The sequence below is a fragment of the Rhinopithecus roxellana genome, chromosome 5, assembly GCF_007565055.1.
Source record: "Rhinopithecus roxellana isolate Shanxi Qingling chromosome 5, ASM756505v1, whole genome shotgun sequence".
NCBI classification, from domain to species: Eukaryota; Metazoa; Chordata; class Mammalia; order Primates; family Cercopithecidae; genus Rhinopithecus; species Rhinopithecus roxellana.
Genome location: NC_044553.1, coordinates 133,552,018 through 133,573,179, shown reverse-complemented (window position 1 = coordinate 133,573,179; position 21,162 = coordinate 133,552,018). Strand labels below are relative to the sequence as shown.

The 21,162-nt window shown below is 49.7% G+C and overlaps 1 protein-coding gene across 4 annotated transcripts in view; it reads right to left on the bottom strand.

The window, feature by feature from the left end:
* Window positions 1-16,393, bottom strand: part of JDP2 (Jun dimerization protein 2) — a 43,195-nt gene extending 26,802 nt beyond the window's left edge. The window contains exons 1-5 of one of the 4 annotated variants that reach the window (XM_010382671.2): window positions 11,425-12,076; window positions 10,987-11,207; window positions 9,277-9,432; window positions 8,976-9,143; window positions 5,244-5,467 (exon numbers count right to left, since the gene is read on the bottom strand). In XM_010382671.2, coding sequence (XP_010380973.1) covers window positions 5,244-5,444 — 201 coding nt within the window. In that variant the 5' untranslated portion in view covers window positions 5,445-5,467; window positions 8,976-9,143; window positions 9,277-9,432; window positions 10,987-11,207; window positions 11,425-12,076. Of the gene's footprint in view, window positions 1-5,243; window positions 5,468-8,975; window positions 9,144-9,276; window positions 9,433-10,986; window positions 11,208-11,424; window positions 12,077-14,679; window positions 14,925-15,053; window positions 15,268-16,334 lie in introns of those variants that run through there. The other 3 variants (XM_030930986.1, XM_030930987.1, XM_010382672.2) reach the window with 3 other exon arrangements.
* Window positions 16,394-21,162: the final 4,769 nt, after the last annotated feature.

Genomic DNA, 21,162 nt, shown 5'->3' with positions numbered 1-21,162 from the left:
CTAAAAAATGTCAGTGGGCTGCCTTTACGTTTCAAATCACTAAAAACACAAGCGTGCTTAGGCCAACATTTACCCAGCACATCAGCTGGTTTGGGGCAACTTTTTCTGCTCAGGCTAAACATGGATGCACGTCTTGGTCTCTGTTATGAACAAAGTCTGGGAAGACCACCTGGGGCTGAGTGAACATGGCTTCCAAGGCCGCTCTATGGTCCATGGATTCCTATTCACACTTCATCCAAAGGGGAAAACACTCTCAATGTTCTCCAGGGGCCCTGGAGAAGATGGGAAGTCACCAATGTAAAATCCACAGACAGTTAAGTCTCCTCTCCATCTCTGAAAAGGATGAGGACACGGATCCAGTCACTGTGTGGAATACACACAGGAAACTGCCCTGTGTTGGAAAGGGCAGTCCATGATGATACATACACACCGATTCCTCCGGGTGACACCCTCAGAAAGCTCCCTAATAAGGATCAGAAGAGCCTGAGGACAGGAAGAAACCACTTAGAGTCACATTCCCAAAAGTAGCTGAGTCATCTCTGAGCCTACTAGCTATACAGCTTCCCAGGACTCTACCCTTGGAGATTCCGATTCCATGGGCCTGGGGTGGGGTCTGGAAATTTATATTTTTTAAGAAATTTCCCAAAGTGTTTTGATGACCAGTCACATTTTGGAATGATTGGTTTGATTTTTGTTGTATTTTATTTTTTTCTGCCTGAAGTCAATGAAATTTGGAAATAGCAAAATCTAATGAACAATGGCTGGAGATAAGAATTGGGAAGTAGAGCGATCAAGGAATAGAAACTTTAAGTGACTTGCCAAGTTGACACAGCTCATAATGTTCAAACCAACAAGCAAGGTCCGTGGGACATAAATATGGGACACAGACTCAAAATCAGGTTGGCAACACAGACCGTGTGAAGTGGGCTGGGGGTAAGACATCAGTGAGTAGTGGGGACTGCGGTGAACTCAAGGCTGTACACAAATACAGCAGGCATCTGCTCCTCAGCTCCAACCTCTTGTTGCGTCTAAGGGTGTGGCCTTAAGTGGCTAGATATTCTGGTTTTTTAAAAGAGGCCAGAAAGTCCACATTTCCTGGCTTTTAAATATGGCAATTCATTCAATTTTTTAAAAAAGAAAACCACACTGTGATTTTGTTAAAGAAAAAGCAAACCACCCTGTGAACAAGATTCATCTGCAGGCCGACGCCTGCCCCTGGAATGACAGTGTGCAGTCTGTTTCCTGAAAGGTCATCCAGTTTAGCCTTCCTTGAACTCTTGAGTCGCCTCTAGAGCACTGAGAGGTGGCTAGAGGGTGAGGGGTCCTGTCTAGCAGGTTGATTAGAAAGTGTCTGCTGTGTGTATGTGTGTGTGCAAGGGTGGGGCTTCGAGCCTCCCTCCCCTCCCAACTGAAAATGCATTCCAGACCCAGAGGCAGGGTGTGACCACCACAGCCACAGCTCCCTGGGAGATGACCTGGGAAGGGCCAAGATCTTCAGGCCAATAGGGACTGGTTGGTGGAGGAGTCCAGCTGTGAGGGGCTACAGAGGAAAAGTCAAGGAAGGAAAGCTCTAGAGAAAGCCAGAGAGCAAAGCTGTCCTGAAAGGGAATACTAGAAAAGAAAGGAGAAAGAAGCAACAGCTTTAAAAATCCCACAACCCAGGAAATGATGTTCCCAGAGTCCCTGGCCAATCATCAAAATGAGCAGTCTTGCCACTGCCACGTCCTTGGTCTGCTTAATTTTTCTTCATGGTGCTGACCACGAACTCACCTTATATATTGTGTATTAATTTGCTTACTTTTGGATGCCCTCACTGCAATATATAGCACCGAGAGATGCAAGGCTTTGACTGCTTTATCTGCAGCTTGGTTCCCAGTGCCTGGTGCAGTGCTCAGCACATAGTAGATGCTTAACAAATATGGCTTGAACAAACGGACTGCAGGCAAGCAGTTGGCACCAAAACTGTTTAACATCATGTGTTGACCATGTAATAATAACGACATCAGCACAAAGCACTTTATAATTCACAAAACCTGTCGTTGAACTTAATTCCTCCCATTTTCTTTTACTGAATTGCTCCGTTCGTTTGGGTACAGCCCAGGAGACTGCTGGCCTCTGCAAGGCGAACAGCCCAAGAACCAGCTCTGACAGAGCTGCCTGCACGGCGGCTCAGCTGGCTCTTTCTCTCTTTCTCTCTCTCTCTCTCTCTTTCTCTCTCTCTCTCTCTCTCTCTCTCTCTCTCTCTCTCTCTCTCTCTCTCTCTCTCTCTCTCGGGACTAGGAGACAATGAGGCTGCAGAACTGCAGGGCTCAGCACTCACCGGGCAATGTCATCAAAATGATAGAACATTCTGGGGCCAGGTTCATCCAACCTCCCCAGCTCAACAGAGCTCTGGTTAGAAGCCTGAAAGGGGTATAGAGGCATGGGAGGCCACACAGCATGTGGTTAAAGCTTGGGCTCAAGACAGACTGCCTGAGCTCATTTCCCAGCTACTGACCTTGGACTTGCCTCAGCCTTGTTGACCTCATCTGTAATGTGGGTATAACAACAACAACAACAACACTAATTACTTCAGAGGGTACCTGTGGAGAGTAAATGAGGTACTTTACAGAGAGACCTAGTACCATGCCTAGGACTTAGCCCAGCACAGGTGACACCTGGCTGTAATGGCGGCATTGACCACCACACCGGGCCCCAGTGCTATCACTTCCCAGCAGTGTGACCCTGAGTGACTGAACCCCCTCCCTAGACCTCAAACTCTTCTCTAATATGGGGGTAACCTGGACTCCAGGACTAAATAAGGAATGAATGAAGTCATGCATGTTAAGTACTTTGTGCAGGTCCTGGGACATATTAAATGCTTAATGAGCTAGTATCTGATTATTATTCAAGAAACTTTTACTAGTCTAAAATGCCGATATGAAAATCCACTCAAGGCAGTTTGCCATATGCAAATAAATCTTTAGACCATAGATTCTTCAGTTGCAAGTTTCTTTCCCCACCCCACTTTAGGTTTTAGTTACTCCAAGAATTAGCTCTTCCAGCCCCTGGGGATCTGACCTAGAAGGCCTTTGGAGGTGGGTTCACAGTGCAGGGCTGGCATCCCTCTACATCGGTACAATCTCGCAGCTCCATCTGCCTCTTCGCCCCCACAACACTGCAGTCTGACAGCGAGGGAGAGGACATGCAAATATGCCCTAAAAACGGCTTGTTATTTTCACGGCCTGGATGGTGCACGTCTGTGGGTGCCTGTGAGGACAGCATGTCACTGTTGGGTACAGGGCAGATGCCACCAATTTGGGGGTGGCTGTAAAATGTAAAAATACCCAACCCAAATAAAAGTGGCTTTTCCAAAAAAGAAAAAAGGGAAGAGTTCCTCCAGTGCCTTTTGCAGAGGAGAGAGGTGGTAATTCAGCCCCCCAGGCGAATCTCAGCTTGGTCACCTCTGCCCAAGACACCTGGCTCCTCATCAACCCCATGCACAGCCTTAGTGCCTCCATGAAACTGCTCAGCTACTGGCTCCAAATGGCAGTTTTACTGTGGAATGACCCAGAAACAGATGCTCTCAAGTTACAGACCTGGGAAGGTGAGGAGCAGAGGGCCAAAAGACAAGGACCCTGCATCATGAAGACAGAACACTAAATAAGCTGGGAAGTGCTCCAACAACACATTGGCTTTCAAGATCAATTCAGAAGAATATAATCACAGTCAACTCACATCTTGCAATCCACAGTCTTTAGTTGGCACCTATGATGGACCTCATCCACATGTCTTAAGCACAAATGGCTAACAGGGTCCAGGCAGTAGAGGTAAATGAAGACAGATGGCAGTAGCAAAAGCAAAACCAACAATATAAGCAGGATCAAGAATAACAGGGAGGTGCAGGGGCCTGTGGCCTACTGGAAAGAGGAAACAGTAAAGTACCTCTGTCCACCCCCACTTAGCCATTGCCATGCCAGAACAGGGCAGTGTATAACGAGATCTTCCAATTTTTTAATCAAAATTTTCAAGTGAAATGTGGGTTCGCGTTTCTTTTAAAACACTGAGCTGGCCAAACAAAATACATCTGAGAGCCAGGTCCAGCCTGCAAACGGCCAGTTTGCCACCACGGCCAAGCCCCCAACAGTCCTCTGCAGTTTTTAGGTACCTGTCAGGAGAAGGGGAGCTGAGAAATAGTTGCCTAATATCCCCCGCTCTCCCCTGCGGTTACCCAGACACCCTTCTCCATGCAGAAAGCCCTCTCTCTAGCACTTCCAGCACTTCAGCCCTCCGAGCTCGCCCCAGGCTCACCTTTGCCTGTGAACCCTCCCTCCAAGCAGAGCTGCTATTCCCAGCTGCTCAGCCGCTTCCTGTGCCCTCCCCATCCCAGCCTCTTCTCCACCTCCCACCACAGGCTCCTCCTTTCCAGGGGGCAGCTACTCTGGCAGGCCTCTGAAGAAACAGCACTGCTGGGAACCTTGCTGGGGCAGGCCTTCAGACAAACGGCCAGCCCTGGGCAAGTGGCCGGGGGCATGCCCTGCATAGATCCTCGGCCATGCCGGGGACGGCTGCTGCTCACCAGTGCCCTGAGAAAAGGGCTCATGAGAGCTGCAGGTACAAGGGACCTAAGGAGGGGTCCCTTGCAAATGCCACATGTGGGTGCTCCACGTGTGGGTCCTGGGCAAGTGCCATCTAAGGTGGACACTGCTGGCTGACTGAGGCCATGCCCAGCTCTGGCAGCTGCTTGGGAAGGGAGGCCACACTACTCTTCCTCCAAGTTCCCTGGTTCAGCTTCAGAAAGGGCCAAGAGGGGTGGGGGTCATGATGTGACTAATGATAATTTTAAAAGATAACCTAATATTGGCATTCTCTTGTCTACTTTTCAAAACATGTACACATTCACATTCCCATTATCTCCCCTGATCCACCCACCACCCCAGAGAGATGGCCGAGACATTGCTGTTCATTACTGTTATTATCACTCTTCCCCCACCCCTCGGAGAAGCAGAGACAGGTTAAATATCCTCCCCTGGCCCAGTGCTTCTCCAGTGTTAACATGTCCACAAATCCCTGGGGGATCTTGTTAAGATGCGGATTCTGATTCAGAAGGCCTGGAGCGAGGCCTGGGATTCTGCATTTCTCATAACCCCAGGGTGGTATGGATGCTACTGGTCCTCAGACTCCACTTTGAATAGCAAGGTTAAGGTCCCATGGTGGGTTTAGGGCCAGACCTGGAATCTGCCAGGGGTAAAAGACTCGCTCACCTCACTTTTCACGGGCTGGGGCCTCTTGCCCAGTTTCACCTCCAGGAAGTGCAAGGGTGCAATCATGGCCCCGAGGTTGCGGATGTCAGCGTATTTCAGCTCCTCCACAGTCAGGGCCGAGCTGGGGAGTCCGGTCAGGGGGCCAAGCCCTGGCAGGGAGCCTGCGGTCACCGAAGGGTCCGGGATCTGCCCAGGCATCATAGCAGGAGGAGCGGCAGGCCAGCCTGGAGTGGGCAGGAAAAGAGCAGGACAGTCAGCCAGGTTAGGGGCTCCAGGAGGGCTCAAGTCCCTCGTCTTGCCAGGACTGTCACTTCTTTCACCACTGTTCCCCTGAATCCCTTTCCCACCCAGCTGCTCTTCCTGCCGTAAAGTCCTTCCTGTTACAGAGGAAAAGTTGCTCAATTAACTCACACCAAGGTCACCCTTGGCACTGCCAGGAGTGTCTGCCTTTTTTATTTTGAAGGCAATGCTTGACCCAATCATAGGTAACATGTATTCAGCCTTTGCTATGTGCCAGGCCCCACAGTAATCCTGTAGTCAGTCCCATTAGGCTGGATCAGAGGTCATTACACAGAGGAAGTAGCCAAACTTAGAATGATAATTTGCTCAAAGTTGTACACAGTTAAAACTGGTGGAGCTGGGATTTCAATGGCAGCATACAGTCTCTGAAGAGAGTGAATTATAACGGCGGAACCTCAAGCACCTTCACACCTGTTTCAGAGGAAGCTATTTTTGGTCTGGCATGGTGCCTCCCCTCCAATCACACATCCTATTCTGCATACTTGTTAAGACACCGTGAATAGGAGATGAAGCAAATCTAAGTTAAAGGTGAGTGTGTGTGATATCTATGAGGAAGGGACTGAGGCAAAGCAGGTGAAATTAATTAGCATGTGCTTTCTGTGTGAAACCCAGTACCAGAAAACTCCTCCATGCCCTCATGCCCTCTCTCTCTCTCTTTTTTTTTTCCCCAGGCTGGAGTGCAGTGGTGCGATCTCGGCTCACTGCAACCTCCACTTCCCGGGTTCAAGCAATTCTCCTGCCTCAGCCTCGCGAGTAGCTGGAATTACAGGCGTGTACCACTACACCGAGCTAATTTTTGTATTTTTAGTAGAAACAGGATTTCATCATGTTAGCCAGGCTGGTCTTGAACTCCTGGCCTCAAGTGATCTGCCCACCTCAGCCTCCCAAAGTGCTGGGATCATAGGCATGAGCCACCACGCCCGGCTACCTCCATGGTCTCTTCATTCTCAGAGCAAACACATGTTCCAGCTGTGCCAGACCAAAAAAGTGTACAAGGGAAGACAGATGCAGACATGGAAGAAGGATGTAAATTAGGTCAACACCAAGGGAATTCTTCCCTTTACTGGGGGAAGCTCATGGGGAAGAAATGGTCATTTCAAGGCACAGATGGCAGTGAAGAAAGCTGGTCTGCCAATAAAGCCAGTCCCTTAAAGGGCTCCTCCTACCCACCCATCCGTCCAGTTACTGACCACCTACTATGAGCCAGCAGGCCCTAGGAATATGGAGGTCAGATGTACAGTCTTAGCTTTGGAGCAGCCTTATAAGTAGCATGTTAGTACAAAACTGCTCTTAGATTCTAGTCCTGGAAAGGAAATCATTTCTCCCTCTTCTCACCTTTCTGCCCAGGGCCATAAAATCAAAATCCTCATTGGCTTAGCACTCCTGAGGGAAAATCTTTGGCCTATCCTTCCATCTTTACCTGTCTTTTCCCATGGAGAGAGATGTATTTGGCAGAAGAGGGAAGATCTGATGTCCATTGGACAATGCTTCTCTGTTGGGCAGTTAATGTACTCAGATGGCCACATGGTTCTTGGGCTCTCTGTCTCCTGCAGGAGTGGCCTTGGAGGGTGACCCTTGACAGCCACCTGTCCCCATTCCACTTCCCATGTCTAGATCATTCCAGAGAGGGGCATTCATGAACCTGTTTTGGCCACAAGTGCAAGTCATATTCTCCATCTCCATTTCACTTTTGAAGGTGAAATTTGGTTCCCTGTCCAAGTCCAGAGTCTGTTTCCCAATAAGTTCTATTTCGCTAAGAGGAAAAGTATGTGAGTAATTTGTATCCTCAAGCACAAAGGTTTCCACTGGCCATCACTTTGTCTAAAGTAAGGTGTCTAAAGCAAGGTGCCTGGGAATGGGAAGTGGACCTGCCATTTCATCCTCAGTATGCCTGCTGCATCTGTCACAAAGCCTCTGCCCATAGCTCCCTGGCTTGCCCCAGAGTTTTTATTTGGTATCCTTAGGCTCCTCTATCTGTGCTCTATCTACTGTACCTCCCACATCTGGTCCTCTTAGCACCCCTTCCCACTCACATCCATTCTCTACTTCCTTCACCCAGTGTCCCTGGGCCATTGGAAAAAGGTGTGAGACTCAATCACATTGAATTACAGTCTTAGAGCTGAAGGAGGCCCTGTGCTCATCTAAACCACATCCTCATTTTGACAGGAGGAAACTAAAGCTCAGAGAGGCTAAATGGCCTCCCCAAGGTCACACAGCTGCAGAGGATTGGAGCCACGGCTCGACTCCTGGTCCCAGGGTTTTAGACCAAAGCTTTCTCACTCTGCCTTTTTTGTTTCCCTTCCTGGGGTCCAATAGGTAATGATGCCTTCAGCATAAGGAATGACTTTCTCATGATAGGCTTTCAGACACCAGCCCATAGTAGAGGGTCATTGTCTTGCACAGAGGACCCTCCACCCCCCATGGAGATCCAGGTTTAGGAAGTTCCCTGAATAACTCCAGTGGTAGCCTGTGTGGGAGCCCAGACATAGAAATAGCCCCTGAGACCTCTCGCATGTGGATGTTCAATGTCCTCTGATCCCCCAAACTCTGAACTGGACTGGAGCCTAGTGGCAGTAAGAGAGCCCCCTCTCAGCCCTCTGGAATGGAACCTGCAATGCAGAGAGGGCCGCAGCCTGCCACGTAGGAGGCTGCTCCAGGGCACTGTAGATGAGCTGCATGTCTCCCCTGGCCTCCTCTAAGGAGAACAGGGAAGGAGCCAGCAGGAAGACCTATTCCTTGTAGCAAAACTGTGCCGGGAACAAATCATGTGACCATGTGGCCAGCAGCGTGGTGATTCCAAGTGGTAAGCAGCAGTCATGGCTGGTTGTTGCCCAGGTGACCCCAGTGCTTAGCATCATTTCTGGCACAGAAAAGGTCATCAATAATACTTGTTGAAGTAAGAACTAAGTAAATAAATGAATGAACAAATGACAGCAAATTCACAGCAGAGCAAAATTCAGCAAATGGGGTAAGAATCCGTCTCTGGAATCTTAGATGCTCATTATCAGGCTGTAATTTCACCTCCAAGTTATTCATTCCCACAGTAGACCCCAAGAAAAACACTCCAGAGGCTTCTGTGTATTTCCCTGCCTAAACCTTCCATCTCTGGGAGATGGAAGCCAGACCCCATTCTGTTCCGGGAATGATAGGCTGTTTGCAGCTTCTGTTTATTCTCACACAGATGGTAGAAATGAGACACTAACATGATCCCAAAATACAATGAATTTTCTGCTACTGTGGAACCCTCTGAAGGGGCAGCCACCCTCTGGGAGCAGGGGCCCCTAAATTTTGCCATTCCTGCTCCCCTGTGAATCCATCCCAGTGGCAAGCCTCACCCAGGAGACGAGGTACTAGTCTTTCCTTTGTAGAAGCAAAAGTCCCCCTCTCTTTCCTCCCCCTACAAAAGAGCCCCCTAACTGCTCAGATACAAACCACAAAGCCCTCAGCCATGCCATTCCTAGGAGACAACCACAGCAGCTGACATTCACCAGCCAGAAGTCATCCTAAACATCTCTGGTGGGGGAGCACAGAAGATGGAGGAGCTGAGCAGCTGCCTTTCATAATTGGATCCTCATTAACTGCAAAGAGCTGGCTGACGATCTAAGGCAGAAAGGCAACTTTAGTGATTTGAAAAATAAAACAATTTTATGTGATTTAAGGATCTATAAAAAGGGGGAGGGGGGCGGTGGAGGTGGCAGCGGCAAGGAACCAATAACATCCAGAAGGAACTTACCCACTGCAAGGAAGACTTAGGAAAGATGACAAGAGGTGAAATCATCTCCCACACTGGTTGTTCCATACGGAAACAATTTAGTAGGAAAAGAAGAACTACGCACTAAACGCTTCAGGAGAAGAACCCAGAGTTTTTTCCCTTCAGGGCCCAGGAGGTCTGAAAGGCAGATAAACATCCTCAGTGTCTCCATGAGTAACTAGGGGGTATAAATAAGGAGCAAGCTCTATATATTGGCAGAACACCAACATTGGGAAATGGGGCTTGTGCCTCAAAATACAGGCCTGGAATCCAAGAAGACTTTGGCAATGCGGGACACTGACCAGGAATAAGTTGGAAGTCAGCCAATGAAGGAAAGCTGGGCAAAGCACACATCCAAGATGGCGACTAGCAAGGCATGAATCAGATAGATGAGGTTCAGAAGGTCAGAGTAGACCCTAAGCTGTTGTTGATCCTAAGATTATGATGCAGCTCCCTGAAAGCCAGCTTGAAGAAAATGGGGACCAGATGGATCTAAGAGGAAAGAACTTGGAAAAAAAAAAGGTCTGATAGCTGTACTCTCTACTCTTCCTCAGTGGTCTGTGGGCACACAGTTAGGGCACTGCATTGTACAAGCAGAAGAAAAGCCACAAAACATTTCAAGTCTAGAAAATAGAGCCTCCTGGGAGATACTAACATGAAGTATCATTTCAGCCAAAAGAAAAGCTAAAGGTAACTTATTAAGCTTTTTCCTCTGGTTTTCTTCTCTCATTTTTTGGTATGTAAATCTGTAAGATACTAGGTTGGTGCAAAAGTAATCACGGTTTTTGCCATTGAGCGTAATGGCAAAAATCGCGGTTACTTTTGCACAAACCTAACGCCTTAAATCTTTTTTTTTTTTTTTTTTTGAGACGGAGTTTCATTCTTGTTGCCCAGGCTGGAGTGCAATGGCATGATCTCGGCTCATCACAACCTCCGCCTCTCGGGTTCAAGTGATTCTCCTGCCTCAGCCTCAAGTAGCTGGGATTACAGGCTTGCACCACCATGCCTGGCTAATTTTTTAGTAGAGACAGAGTTTCTCCATGTTGGTCAGGCTGGTCTTGAACTCCCAACCTCAGGTGATCTGCCCGCCTCAGCCTCCCAAAGTGCTGGGATTACAGGTGTGAGGCACCATGCCCGGTCCTTAAATCTTTTTTAATGGAAGTGTCTATAAATAAATAACAGTCTTATTTTATGAGTCAAATTTATAAGGGCCATTATTGTTAGAAAGTGCCCAAAAATCAGCATTTTCATCCAGAATGGCAAAGACAGGTAAATAAAAAGAGGTTAAGAGAAACTTAGCATCTGTTATCATGAACTTTCTGTCCATAGAAACAAAGGTTTCAAGGCTATAAAACTCCTGGGCCTCTTTGAGAAGGTAAGCTCCCCTCCAGGCCACCAGCTGGCTTCGGCTGCCATGAGGAATAAAAATGGGTGTGCACGTGGGTGCAGATGGCCTAAGGCTCAAGGCTTGGTGCTAAGAGAACGTGGAGGTGAGAGTGACAAGTCAAGGAGGGAGGGAGTTTACAGTTGAGGGCAGGGCATGGGCAATGGCGATTAAGACTCAACAAGAGAAGTGGGAGATCTTGGGAGCCAAAGCCTGGGAAGATTCCCAGAAGAGAACAGAATGCAGAGGGCAGGAGTCCACAGAGAAGGTCAGAAAGGTGCCAGGCCAGTGGTCATGGCGCATAGTACCTGCTACCATTAATCTTGGAGAATCAACCACAAAGCCTCTTCTTGGAGCTAAGGAGTCACCCAGGATGACCTCTCTCTTGGAATCTGAATGACGTAGGTCACGCAGCTTCCAAAAGTCGAGGAGATCCAGAAGGCGAGAAGCAAGATGATGGGGGGAGGGCTCCAAGACTGAGAGTGCAGGCGAGCAGCAAAAGGCTCTCTTCAGATGGCTGTCCCCAGCTCTGCAGACCAAGAGGAAGGTGGGGTTAAGAGTGGTGGTTTTGGAGCCAGATCACCTGAGTGTGAATCCTAGATCTGTCCCTTACTGGCTGTGTGCCCTTGGGCAAGTTCTCTAACCTCTCTGTGCCTCTCTTTCCTCAGCTGTAAAGTAAGAATAACAATGTTATTTGCCCTGTTTAACTGTCAAGAGGATTAAATTAGTTAATACTTGGAAAGTACCTGGAACAGTGCCTGCACATAGTAAGTGTGAAGTCAGTGTGGCCACCAGGGCCTTCCTTCCTGGAGGGGCACTAGTGCCAGATGACCCCTCAAGGTCCCTTCTGGACTAGTCTCTCTTTCCTGCAGCCATGAAGAGGATTCTCCCCAGAGGATTCTCTGCTCTCCCACTTTCCAGCTCTAAATCCCAAGAGGGCAGGACCATCTTGCATCCTGGCAGTTGACTGAAGAACAGAAACAAAGGGTGCCAGGTCAGGGCTGGGTAGAAGGTGCAGAAATGGGGCCCAGCACCTGCCCTTGGCCTCGGTTTCCTCTAAGGTCTCCTCCACCCTGCAGGCCAGAACACGGCTGCACAGACACTGGTAACAAGGTGCCATCAAGAACTAGGTTTCCATTCCTGCCCCAAGGCAGACAGCCAGCATCTCCTGTGCCGTTTTATCTACTCCATCCCTGCACTGCTTCCTAAGAAGACAATGAGGGGTAGCTAGGTTCAAGAGAAGCCACTGAACACTGGCAGCCGTGATCCCTGCACAGCCATCCCAGCCATAGGAGAACCTGGAACCAACCCCCAGGAAACTCCTGGTTTTCCCTGGAGACCAGAGAAATGCTTCCAGGGCCTTGCCTATAACACAGCTTTGTGCTCTGCCTAATGTAGGTGCTCAGTAAATACATATGAAGTTATCTCGGCCAGGAATCTTTAACCCAGGCAGCAAGAGGAAGCTGGGAGCGTACAGCTACTGGACGAGCTTTCTATTCCCCCTTCGGCTTCACGCCAGTTCTGGTCCTTGGTGGCTGGCAGGGGTTAACAGTACCACACCTAATACAGACACACACACAAGGTGTGATAACCGCCCTGGTGTTTTTTTTAAAAATGCCATTGGCCAGCTGAAGCTTTGCAAATGGAGCTCCGCAACAAAATCCCATGGGCTGCAGCAAGAAAATAGACTAAAAAACAACAACAACTAAGAATGGTGGGCTCTGGCCAGGCCTCCCACAGCCAGCAATAAGTAAAGAAACACAGGCTGAAAATTCCAAGACTGGGTCACTAAGGCATTTGTCTCTGCTGAGTTCCGAGAGGCCAAACCACACACACACACACACACAAGAACGCGTGTGCACACACATGCACACGCACACACACATACACAGGCACATGGAGCTTGGCAGTCCCTAAGTTCCAGAGTTGGTAATACAAGCCACGGAACCGACTGCCAAGACAAGCAACAGAACGAGCCAGGCCCGGTTTCATTGGCCACCATACACTGCATATGGCCCGGGATGCAGCCAAAACAGTGTTCTCACCCTCCTCAAAGGCATAGGAGACCCTCTGTTTTCAAACACACCTCCACAGAGCCTTAATTAAAGGAAAATGGAAAAATAATGTGCCTGCTGCCCTCCCCTGCCTATATAGGTATGCACACACACATACCCATACACACTCACTCCATTTTTCTCTTCCTCCCATTTCGGTTTCAAACATAATTCATTCACATGGAAAAAAAGCAAACTGCATCCTGCAGCAGAAAGGCAGAAAAGAATGTTGCTTGCCCTCAACCCTGGCTCTGATTGCTCAAGTTGAGCTGGGGCTGAATGAATACTGAGCAGGCCAGCCTAGAGTCAGCATTGGCCCCTTTCTTTCCAGAGGGGAGATGGAAGCAGACACTGAGAGAGACAGCCCATTGCAACACCAGTAGCCCCACTACAAATGAGGCCCAGAAAGCCTATTCCTGCCAGGGATTCTGCAGGTTGGAAAAGATGCCCACACATCCTGCAAACAGGTAGGGAGATGACAACAAACCCAGGGAGTCAGTAGGAGCATTCCCTGGTAATAGCTGCAAAAGTTAGGCAGTGGGTGAGTGGGGAGACCCTTATCCAAACCGTTTCTATGGGGCATTGTCACCACTTTGCAACACATCTCCTTGAAGGTGACTGCAGCCAACCTAGGAGAAAAGCTAGAGGTCTACACACCCACGACTCCCTGCAGCCCTTCAAATCGCACAGCACCCAGCTCTTCAGGAAGATTCTGGAGCTGCCTGCAGCTCTGAACCAAAGCCAAAGTAGAAGGGAACAGAAGAGTCTTTGAGAAATCCATCCTCCCTGCTCTAAACAAGGCAAAACCTTAACCACCCAGAGGTATGAGAATAGATTTTGCTTCTCTTCCTGGATCCTCAGGTTTATATAAAATCAGAGCCGTGCTCACACCTGATACCTGGTTAAACTCTCCCCTAGAAACCTGCAAAGGAAGATAAGCCATCCATCCAAGCTGCAGCCAGATTTGCTGGAAAGGTAAACGCAATGGGAAGTGTTTTTTAAAAACCCTCAGGGAAGGAAGGTTGGGGGGAAGGGAGATATGTGAATGCAGCTCCTATCAAGGGCTTAAAGGACGTTTGGGTACAAATGTACCCAAACATGGTTCAAAGCTTCCCAATTCCTGATGCTCCTCAAATTAAGACCCTAGGGAGAGACCACCAAGATTTAAGCCTGGGTACACACGCCTAAACAGGCTGCAAGCCCTTTCTGAGATACAGACCTGAGCACATTTGCCCTAAGCACACGTGGTCGGGCCATAGCCCCATGCCCTGGATTCCAATAGGGAGGGCAGCACCCTGGGCAAGGGCCAGGCCATCTTGCAACTGGAGATGACCCAAGGGGGTCGGTTGATTTCTCCTTCCACCAGCCTCTCCATCCCTGCAAAAGAGCCAGGACCTCCCCATCTTCTCCAGCCTCCTCATCTTCCCTGCTCCTCCCACTGACCCAGGCAAAGCCTGGCTCTGCCATCCCAAGGTCCAGGGGTCCAGGTGGAAGGCCCACTCCACCCCCACACTCTCCCACCCCCAACTGCACCCCTACCCCTCGACAACCTCCTTTGAGGGGAGGAGCAGAGGACAGCCTTCTAAGCTGGGCTGGGCAAGGGAGAGGCTGGTTACCTACAGGAGCCTGCTTGCCTCCTTATATAACCTGGCGTGGGAGACAGGAGAGCCCAAAGGGGACCCCGGCCACCCCTAGATCCTCTCCCAGCCCAGAGCTCCAAAGCAATGACCATGAGAGAAGCTGCCTTCATTGGATGGAAATCCAGAGCCCTTCTCAATACTCTCCTCCGGGTCCGGGTCCTCCGGGAGTCACGCTTCCTCCCTGCCAGCAGGTCCTTGTCATCCCTCCACAGTCGAACCCCCACCCCAACCTCGCACCTCCCTGGCCCTTCACCCTCCATCTCCACCCGCACAGCCAGTCTCCGCGGGCAGTTTTCTCCCCACTCACCCCGCCTTCCCCGCCGCCCGAGGAGAGCACCTCCCTGCAAACGGACAGGGGAGGAGAGCGCGGGAGGGAGAAGGAGGGAGCGCCCCGGCTGCCCAGGGAGCGGACGGAGCCTCCCGTCCCGGGGCAGGAACCAAAAGGAAGCCTGGGGCTGCCGGGCGCCTCGCGGGAGGGGCCCGGCTGCAGCGCCCGGCGCGGGGAAAGATCGGGGTCCCTGGGCTGCGGGAGCCTCCCCGCGGGGCTGGGCTGTGGCTCCTCGCGCTCCGCCCGCGCGGGGGCGGCCGTCCCAGGTGCCCGCGCAGCGCCCCGCCCCGCCCCGCCCGGCCCGGCCCGGCCCGGCCCGGCCAGGCGCCCCCAGCGCGCGCCCTCGCACCCACCGTGCAGAAGCTGCGGGCGGAGGCGGCGCCCCCGGGGCCAGGGCCCGGCTGCAGGCGCCGTGCCCGCTCCGCGCCGCTGCCGCCCGGCCGCGGAGCTCCGCCCGGTGCCCAGGCCTGTCCCGGCCCGGGAGCCGCCGCGGCGCCAGCCCCGCCGCCGCTGCAGCGTCCGCCGCCGCCAGCGCCCCCCGTCGCGGCCGCCGAGCGTCCCTCCCGCAGGCTGTGGCGGGCGGCGGGACGGGTTGCATCAGCCCCGGCTATATAGCGGCCCCTGGGCGGCGGGGAGGGGTCGGGAATGCGGAACCGGCCGAGCTGCCAGCTCCAGACGTCAGAGGGGGACGGAGAGGAAGGGAAGGAGGGGACCCGGGAGGAGGGGGTGTGGAGCCGGCGCTTCACACCCACTGACCTTAACCTCCCCCGCCGCCTTGGGCGCCCTCCTCCCGCGGCCGCTTGCGCTCCTCTCCCCGCGGGGGTGGACCGGGTTCCATCCAGTCCCCCGGCTCCGCCACCCCATGGTGCAGGAGCGCGCGAGAAAGCAGGACGCGGCGAGCGGTTATGTAAGCGCACCCCCCGCGCACCGCCGCCCGGCTTGTGCCCGCCAGGCAGCAGCCGCAGCCCTGGGAGAAAGAAGCGAGAGGCCGGGGCCGGGGGACAAGTCAAAAGTCCCTTCACGCACAGCCTGAGCTAACCATGTACCTCAGTTCCGGCGCTTCCCCCCAAACTGAGAGAGACAGGGACAATTTCAGCACAATTTCATCCTTGGACACTTCAGGACTGAGCGGGTGAGGAGGCGATCTCGCCAGCCTGCTTTATTTTTCGGTGGAGAAGGATGGGCTGAGATGAAGGCATCTGGGGACTCCTACCCCTACCCACCGGCCCCCGCCAGCGCCCTTAGGCCCCGAGGCGGCTCGCTGCACCAGCCTGCCCTCCGCTAGGGCTGCAGCCTGAGACCGCGGCTTGCTCTGCTGCTGGCACAGTTTGACCCTTGGGCTTGTGCCCTGCTCCACGGGCTTCTCCTTTCCACTCCGGACACAGCAGTGAGCAGATCCAGCCCTCAGCAGACCCCAAGTGGCCTTCTTCCCCGTTACAGCTTCAATAGCCAACCCCACTCCCACCTTCCATCTTTCTAGAGAGGAAATGGTGAAGGGGACTCCAGAGGGAAGGTGACATCCATGGTGCCCTGCAGTCTACAAAGGCAGAGACACAGAGCCCTCAGGTAGAACGGGGTTCCCTAGGTGGCATCTCCTACCTCCAGAGCTCCTGGGTACCCATCGAGCCCCCTACCTTCTGCCTAAGCCAGATAAGAGTGATGAGTTTTATACTCAGCGACTTTCGGCCTCCTTCTGAGAGTGATGTCAGGTCATCACCCATAGAAGAAAGGAAGTGAAAGAAAAAAGTTCATGCCTTCTTGGAGTGCAGATGCTCAGAGTGAAAGAAACAACAAGACTTGAGACAGATGCGTGCAATTGATCAAACCCGAACATGCATGTCTCTCCCATGTGAGTGAGTGCATGAGTCTTTATTCTCCTTATTTCCCCAGTGCAGTGAAATCTTTCTGGATAAAAGAATTGGGCTAATAGAAGGAGAGACAGACCAAGTCCCAATGACATTGCCTGACCATTTTCACCTTCGCCATTAGCAATCTCCCTCACAGCATTGGTGTGGGCAGGTAAGCAGAAAGCAAGACCCTGAAAGACTGTACATTGGAAAATGAGCAGTAATTTGATACTCTTGTGGAAGAGCATGACTCTCCACCCTAGAAAGGCCAATGACACCTTTACTACAGTGTAAAGATCAAAGCCAGGGACTGTGAAACTGCCTCATGATGTTTCTCCTGTGAGATCTGTGTCTGGATGTTTATATGGAACAAAACATAGAACAGAGGCAATACTACTTGATGTGTCTCGTCTGGGGCTTTGGATAAAATAAACTGATCTATATGCAGGGACTAATAATTAGGGTGTGTGGTTAGAGCTTGTCCTCTCTAGGGCCTGTTTTGGACTATGGCTGGGCCACCAGCAGTCCTACTGGGCCTTTGCTTCCCCCACAAATTAAATATGTTACAGGAGTGACACCAAGGGGTGACTTGGGAGGTCTTTAGTCCCCTCTACCTCCCTATAATCTCCATTAGGTCTTCTCTGTTATTTGATATGGAGTTTTTCAATTTCATATAGGATGCTATAAGAACACAGCTCCAAGGCCTCCCTTCTGGTCACATACTCCCTACTAGGCCCCTCTACATAGTCACTGCCTCTGGGAGTGGCTAGAGGGAGAGGCATAAACTGGGTCCTTTATGCAGACATTGGATGCTGGATGGAGCTGATCTACCGCTGGCTCTTAGGGACAGACAAGTGACTCAGCCTAAGGCAGTTTGAATTTAAATTTCCTATCAGAAGTAGAAAAGTCCTGATTAACCCACCCAGCCCTAGCCAATGGGCTGATTGAGAGATCCTCACACATCCCAAGTAAATCTCATGAGACTGGGAATTTTGCGGATCTGCTGGAAAGAGAAGCTGCCAGAAGCCACCACATGAAAGTGATCTACTGAGAGTGAAGCTAATGGGAGGAAGAGTAGAGCCAAGCCACGGAGGGAAAGACAGATCAAGTTCCAATGACATTGCCTGAGTTCCTGAATTCAGTCACGCCTGACATTATCCTGACCTCTGCAGGTTTTAGCTATAGGAATCAGTAAATTATGTCTTACCCAAGGCAGTTTGAATTTGGGTTTCCTATTACTTGCAATTAGAAAAGTCCTAATTAATACAGGGGGTTTTGCATCTGTGACTTATGTGGACTATTTCATTTTAAAGTTTAATGGACATTGATGAATCCCAAGCTCTTTGCAAAGAGGGGAAAACTGAAATGGTGAGGTAAAATAGTGAATTCCCCAGACCTGCTCCTCCAAAATCAAAGCAGAAAGTGATAGTTCTGAGTAATCAGCCAGTCAGCTAGTCTTTATCCTAGTATTTACTGAAAATCTGTGCACCCTCAAGGTACACAAACTTTAAGACATGATTTCTCACCTGTTCCAATGTCCCATCTAATTAGGAAAAATGATTTACAAGCTAATCAATAGCAAGACCAAGAGTAGCTAAGAGCTAATGATGCAACACAGGCTATAAGCACTGTAGGAGTTCACACAGGATTGCTGCTCCAGTCTCTACTCAAATTCTATAGACCAAAATTGCAAACCTGTAGCTGGCAGGGCTGAAAATCTGGCTTTTCTGGCTTCAACCTTAAATTCATTTTTTTAAAAGACAGGCATGGTGGTGCTCACTTGTAGTACCAGCTACTCAGGAGACTGAAGCAGAAGGATCATTTGATCCCAGGAGTTCAAGTCTAGCCTAGGCAACATAGCAAGACTCCCATCTCAAAAAAATAATTGTAGAAAAAAATGTTTTAATATAGCAAAGATTTCATATAAAAATCTAGATTTCAAACTTCTCTTTTAAAAATATCAAAGTCAGGCAACATTGGGCATATGTAATAGTCAGGATAAGCTAGGTTTTGCTGCAGTAACAAATATCCCCCCAAACTCATTGGCTTGACAAAAGAAAGACTACTTCCCACTCACACAAGACAACTGTGGATTGAAGTGATTCTCCAGGGCAGCTGTCTTATAGATGATGCCTCAGTATTGATACCTTCATATCAACAAGTGCATTCATGGCCACCAGGGCAGAGAAAAAGAAGTAGAGAGGGCCGAGCACTAGCAGTGAAATTTTTCCTCCTGGAGTGACATACATCATTTTAGCTTACGTTTCATTGGCCAAAGCAAGTCACATGGCCATTCTTAATTTCAAAGATGCAAGGAAGCTCAGTCCTCCCATGGACCACGGAGGAGAAAGGAACCAGAAAATAGTAAACAATTAATATCTTCCATGGCATGCACTTCCTTATGGCAACAATAGGCTGGAGTCCACTAGAAGCTACCCCTTGAAATGGGACTTAAATACCCAGTTTGACACAGTCTCCACCCAACCTGCCTAGCCCTTGGGGGCATTTGATTTTGCAAGTCCTGGTATAGATAAAGTAAATCTCAATATCAGTTTTTCAGATGTCCCTGGTGATCCATGGAGTTATCACACAGTTTTCAAAAGCAAATGTTTTGCTCTGCTTGAAACAAAAACTTATGCCATGCAGAATTCTTACAATGAAAAGCAGGATGATATCATGAAATCAAACATGAAGTTGAAACTAGCTGTTATTGTAGTCTGCAAATTACATAAACCTGTTTATGGTGATTTCTTCCTGTTGCTCTTCCCTGGATCAATCAAACACCCACCAGGAGAAACAAGCCTCCCAAGCTCTTCCCTGGAGTGGTAGTGACTTGGGAAGGGGGGCGGGGGGATGTCTAATTTAACATTTTGAAACATTTATATATATATGAATATACATACATATAGATGTGTCTATATAAATATTCAAGGCTAAAATATTTGAGAAGAAAACTTGTGAGCTAGGAATGGGAAGGCTTCTCTTCCAATGACCACCAATAAGAATGTTATAAAATATGTCTAAAGATTTGAGAATAAATCAGCATCCATACAAATGCAGCCATCTCTTGGAAAAGCCTAGTGTCTTCTCTTTAATCTTCTAACACAATACAGTTTTGGGAGGATGAAGAAATGGTAACTTCTCTGGTTAAAATGCTGGAGCAGGCTGAGTGTGGTGGTTCATACTTGCATCTAGCACTTTAGCTGGCCAAGGTAGGAAGCCACCCTAGGAAACATAGCAACACCCTGTCTCTCCAAAAAAAAAAAAAAAAAAAAAAATATTAAAAAACAACAACAACAACGGGGCATGGTGACATGTGCCCATAGTCCAGTTATTTGGGAAGCTGAGGCAGGAGGATGGCTTGAGCCCAGGAGTCTGAAGGTCTGAAGTTACAGTGAGCTGTGACCACTCCATAGCACTCCAACCTAGGTGACAGTGAGACCACCCTGTCTCCAAAAAACAAACAAAAAAAGGCCAGGTATGGTGTCTTATACCTGTAACCCTAGCACTTTGGGAGGCTGGGGCAGGAGGATTGTTTGAGCTCAGGGGTTCAAAAGCAACCCAGGCAATACAGTGAGACCCCCATCTCTATTTAAAAAAAAAAAAAAAATGCTGGGGCAGGTGGATTTAGGGAGAGGAGGAGTATAGTGGATGTATGTTGTTCTCAGCATTCCTTTCTTTGGACAACCACTTCTCTCCCTCTTCCCTGTGGCCCTGGAGGGGCCTCATTGCCCCCATCCAGATGTGAGGGGTGCAACCTGAATTGGCCAATTAGAGTAGTCCACATCCAAAACCATTGGTTCAGGGATGAGCACATGACTCAAACAGGGCCAATTGGAGTGTTCCTTGAGATCTGACATCTAAATACCAAAGAAGAGAGGGGTTCCTTTCCTTTAAAACACCAGTGTATGAAGGTAGTTTGTGGCTGTGGACGGCCATTTTTTTCTGTCATGTGACAAAAGTCGGCCTGAGAAAGAAACCAACACAGAGTAAAAGAGAACCCGGCCGGGCGCGGTGGCTCACGCCTGTATTACCAGCACTCTGGGAGGCCGAGGTGGGCGGATCAGGGGGTCAGGAGATGGAGACCATCCTGGCTAAGACAGTGAAACCCCATCTCTACTAAAAAATACAAAAAATTAGCCGGGCGTAGTGGCGGGCACCTGTAGTCCCAGCTACTCGGGAGGCTGAGGCAGGAGAATGGCATGAACCTGGGAGGCGGAGCTTGCAGTGAGCCGAGATCGTGCCACTGCACTCCAGCACTCCAGCCTGGACCACAGAGCAAGAATCCGTCTCAAAAAAGAAAAAAGAAAAAAAAAAAAAAAAAGCCAAGACATGGAAAAAGAGAAATAGGCATGAGATTATCATTTGAGTTCCTGAATCTCTAATACGCCATGAAAATATGCTGAATTGGTCTTTGAACTTCACACTATTGGAGTTAATATAGCCCCTTTCTCTTTCTTGCTATGGTGGTTTGAGTCAGGTTTTCTGACAATGCTCAATAAAAGAATGCTGAAGAATACATGAATAAAATGACCCAAAGTCAAGCTTATAAAGGAGTGCTGAACTGACACCGTGGAATTTTATCGGTTTGCTATTCTTGCCTCATCTATCACAT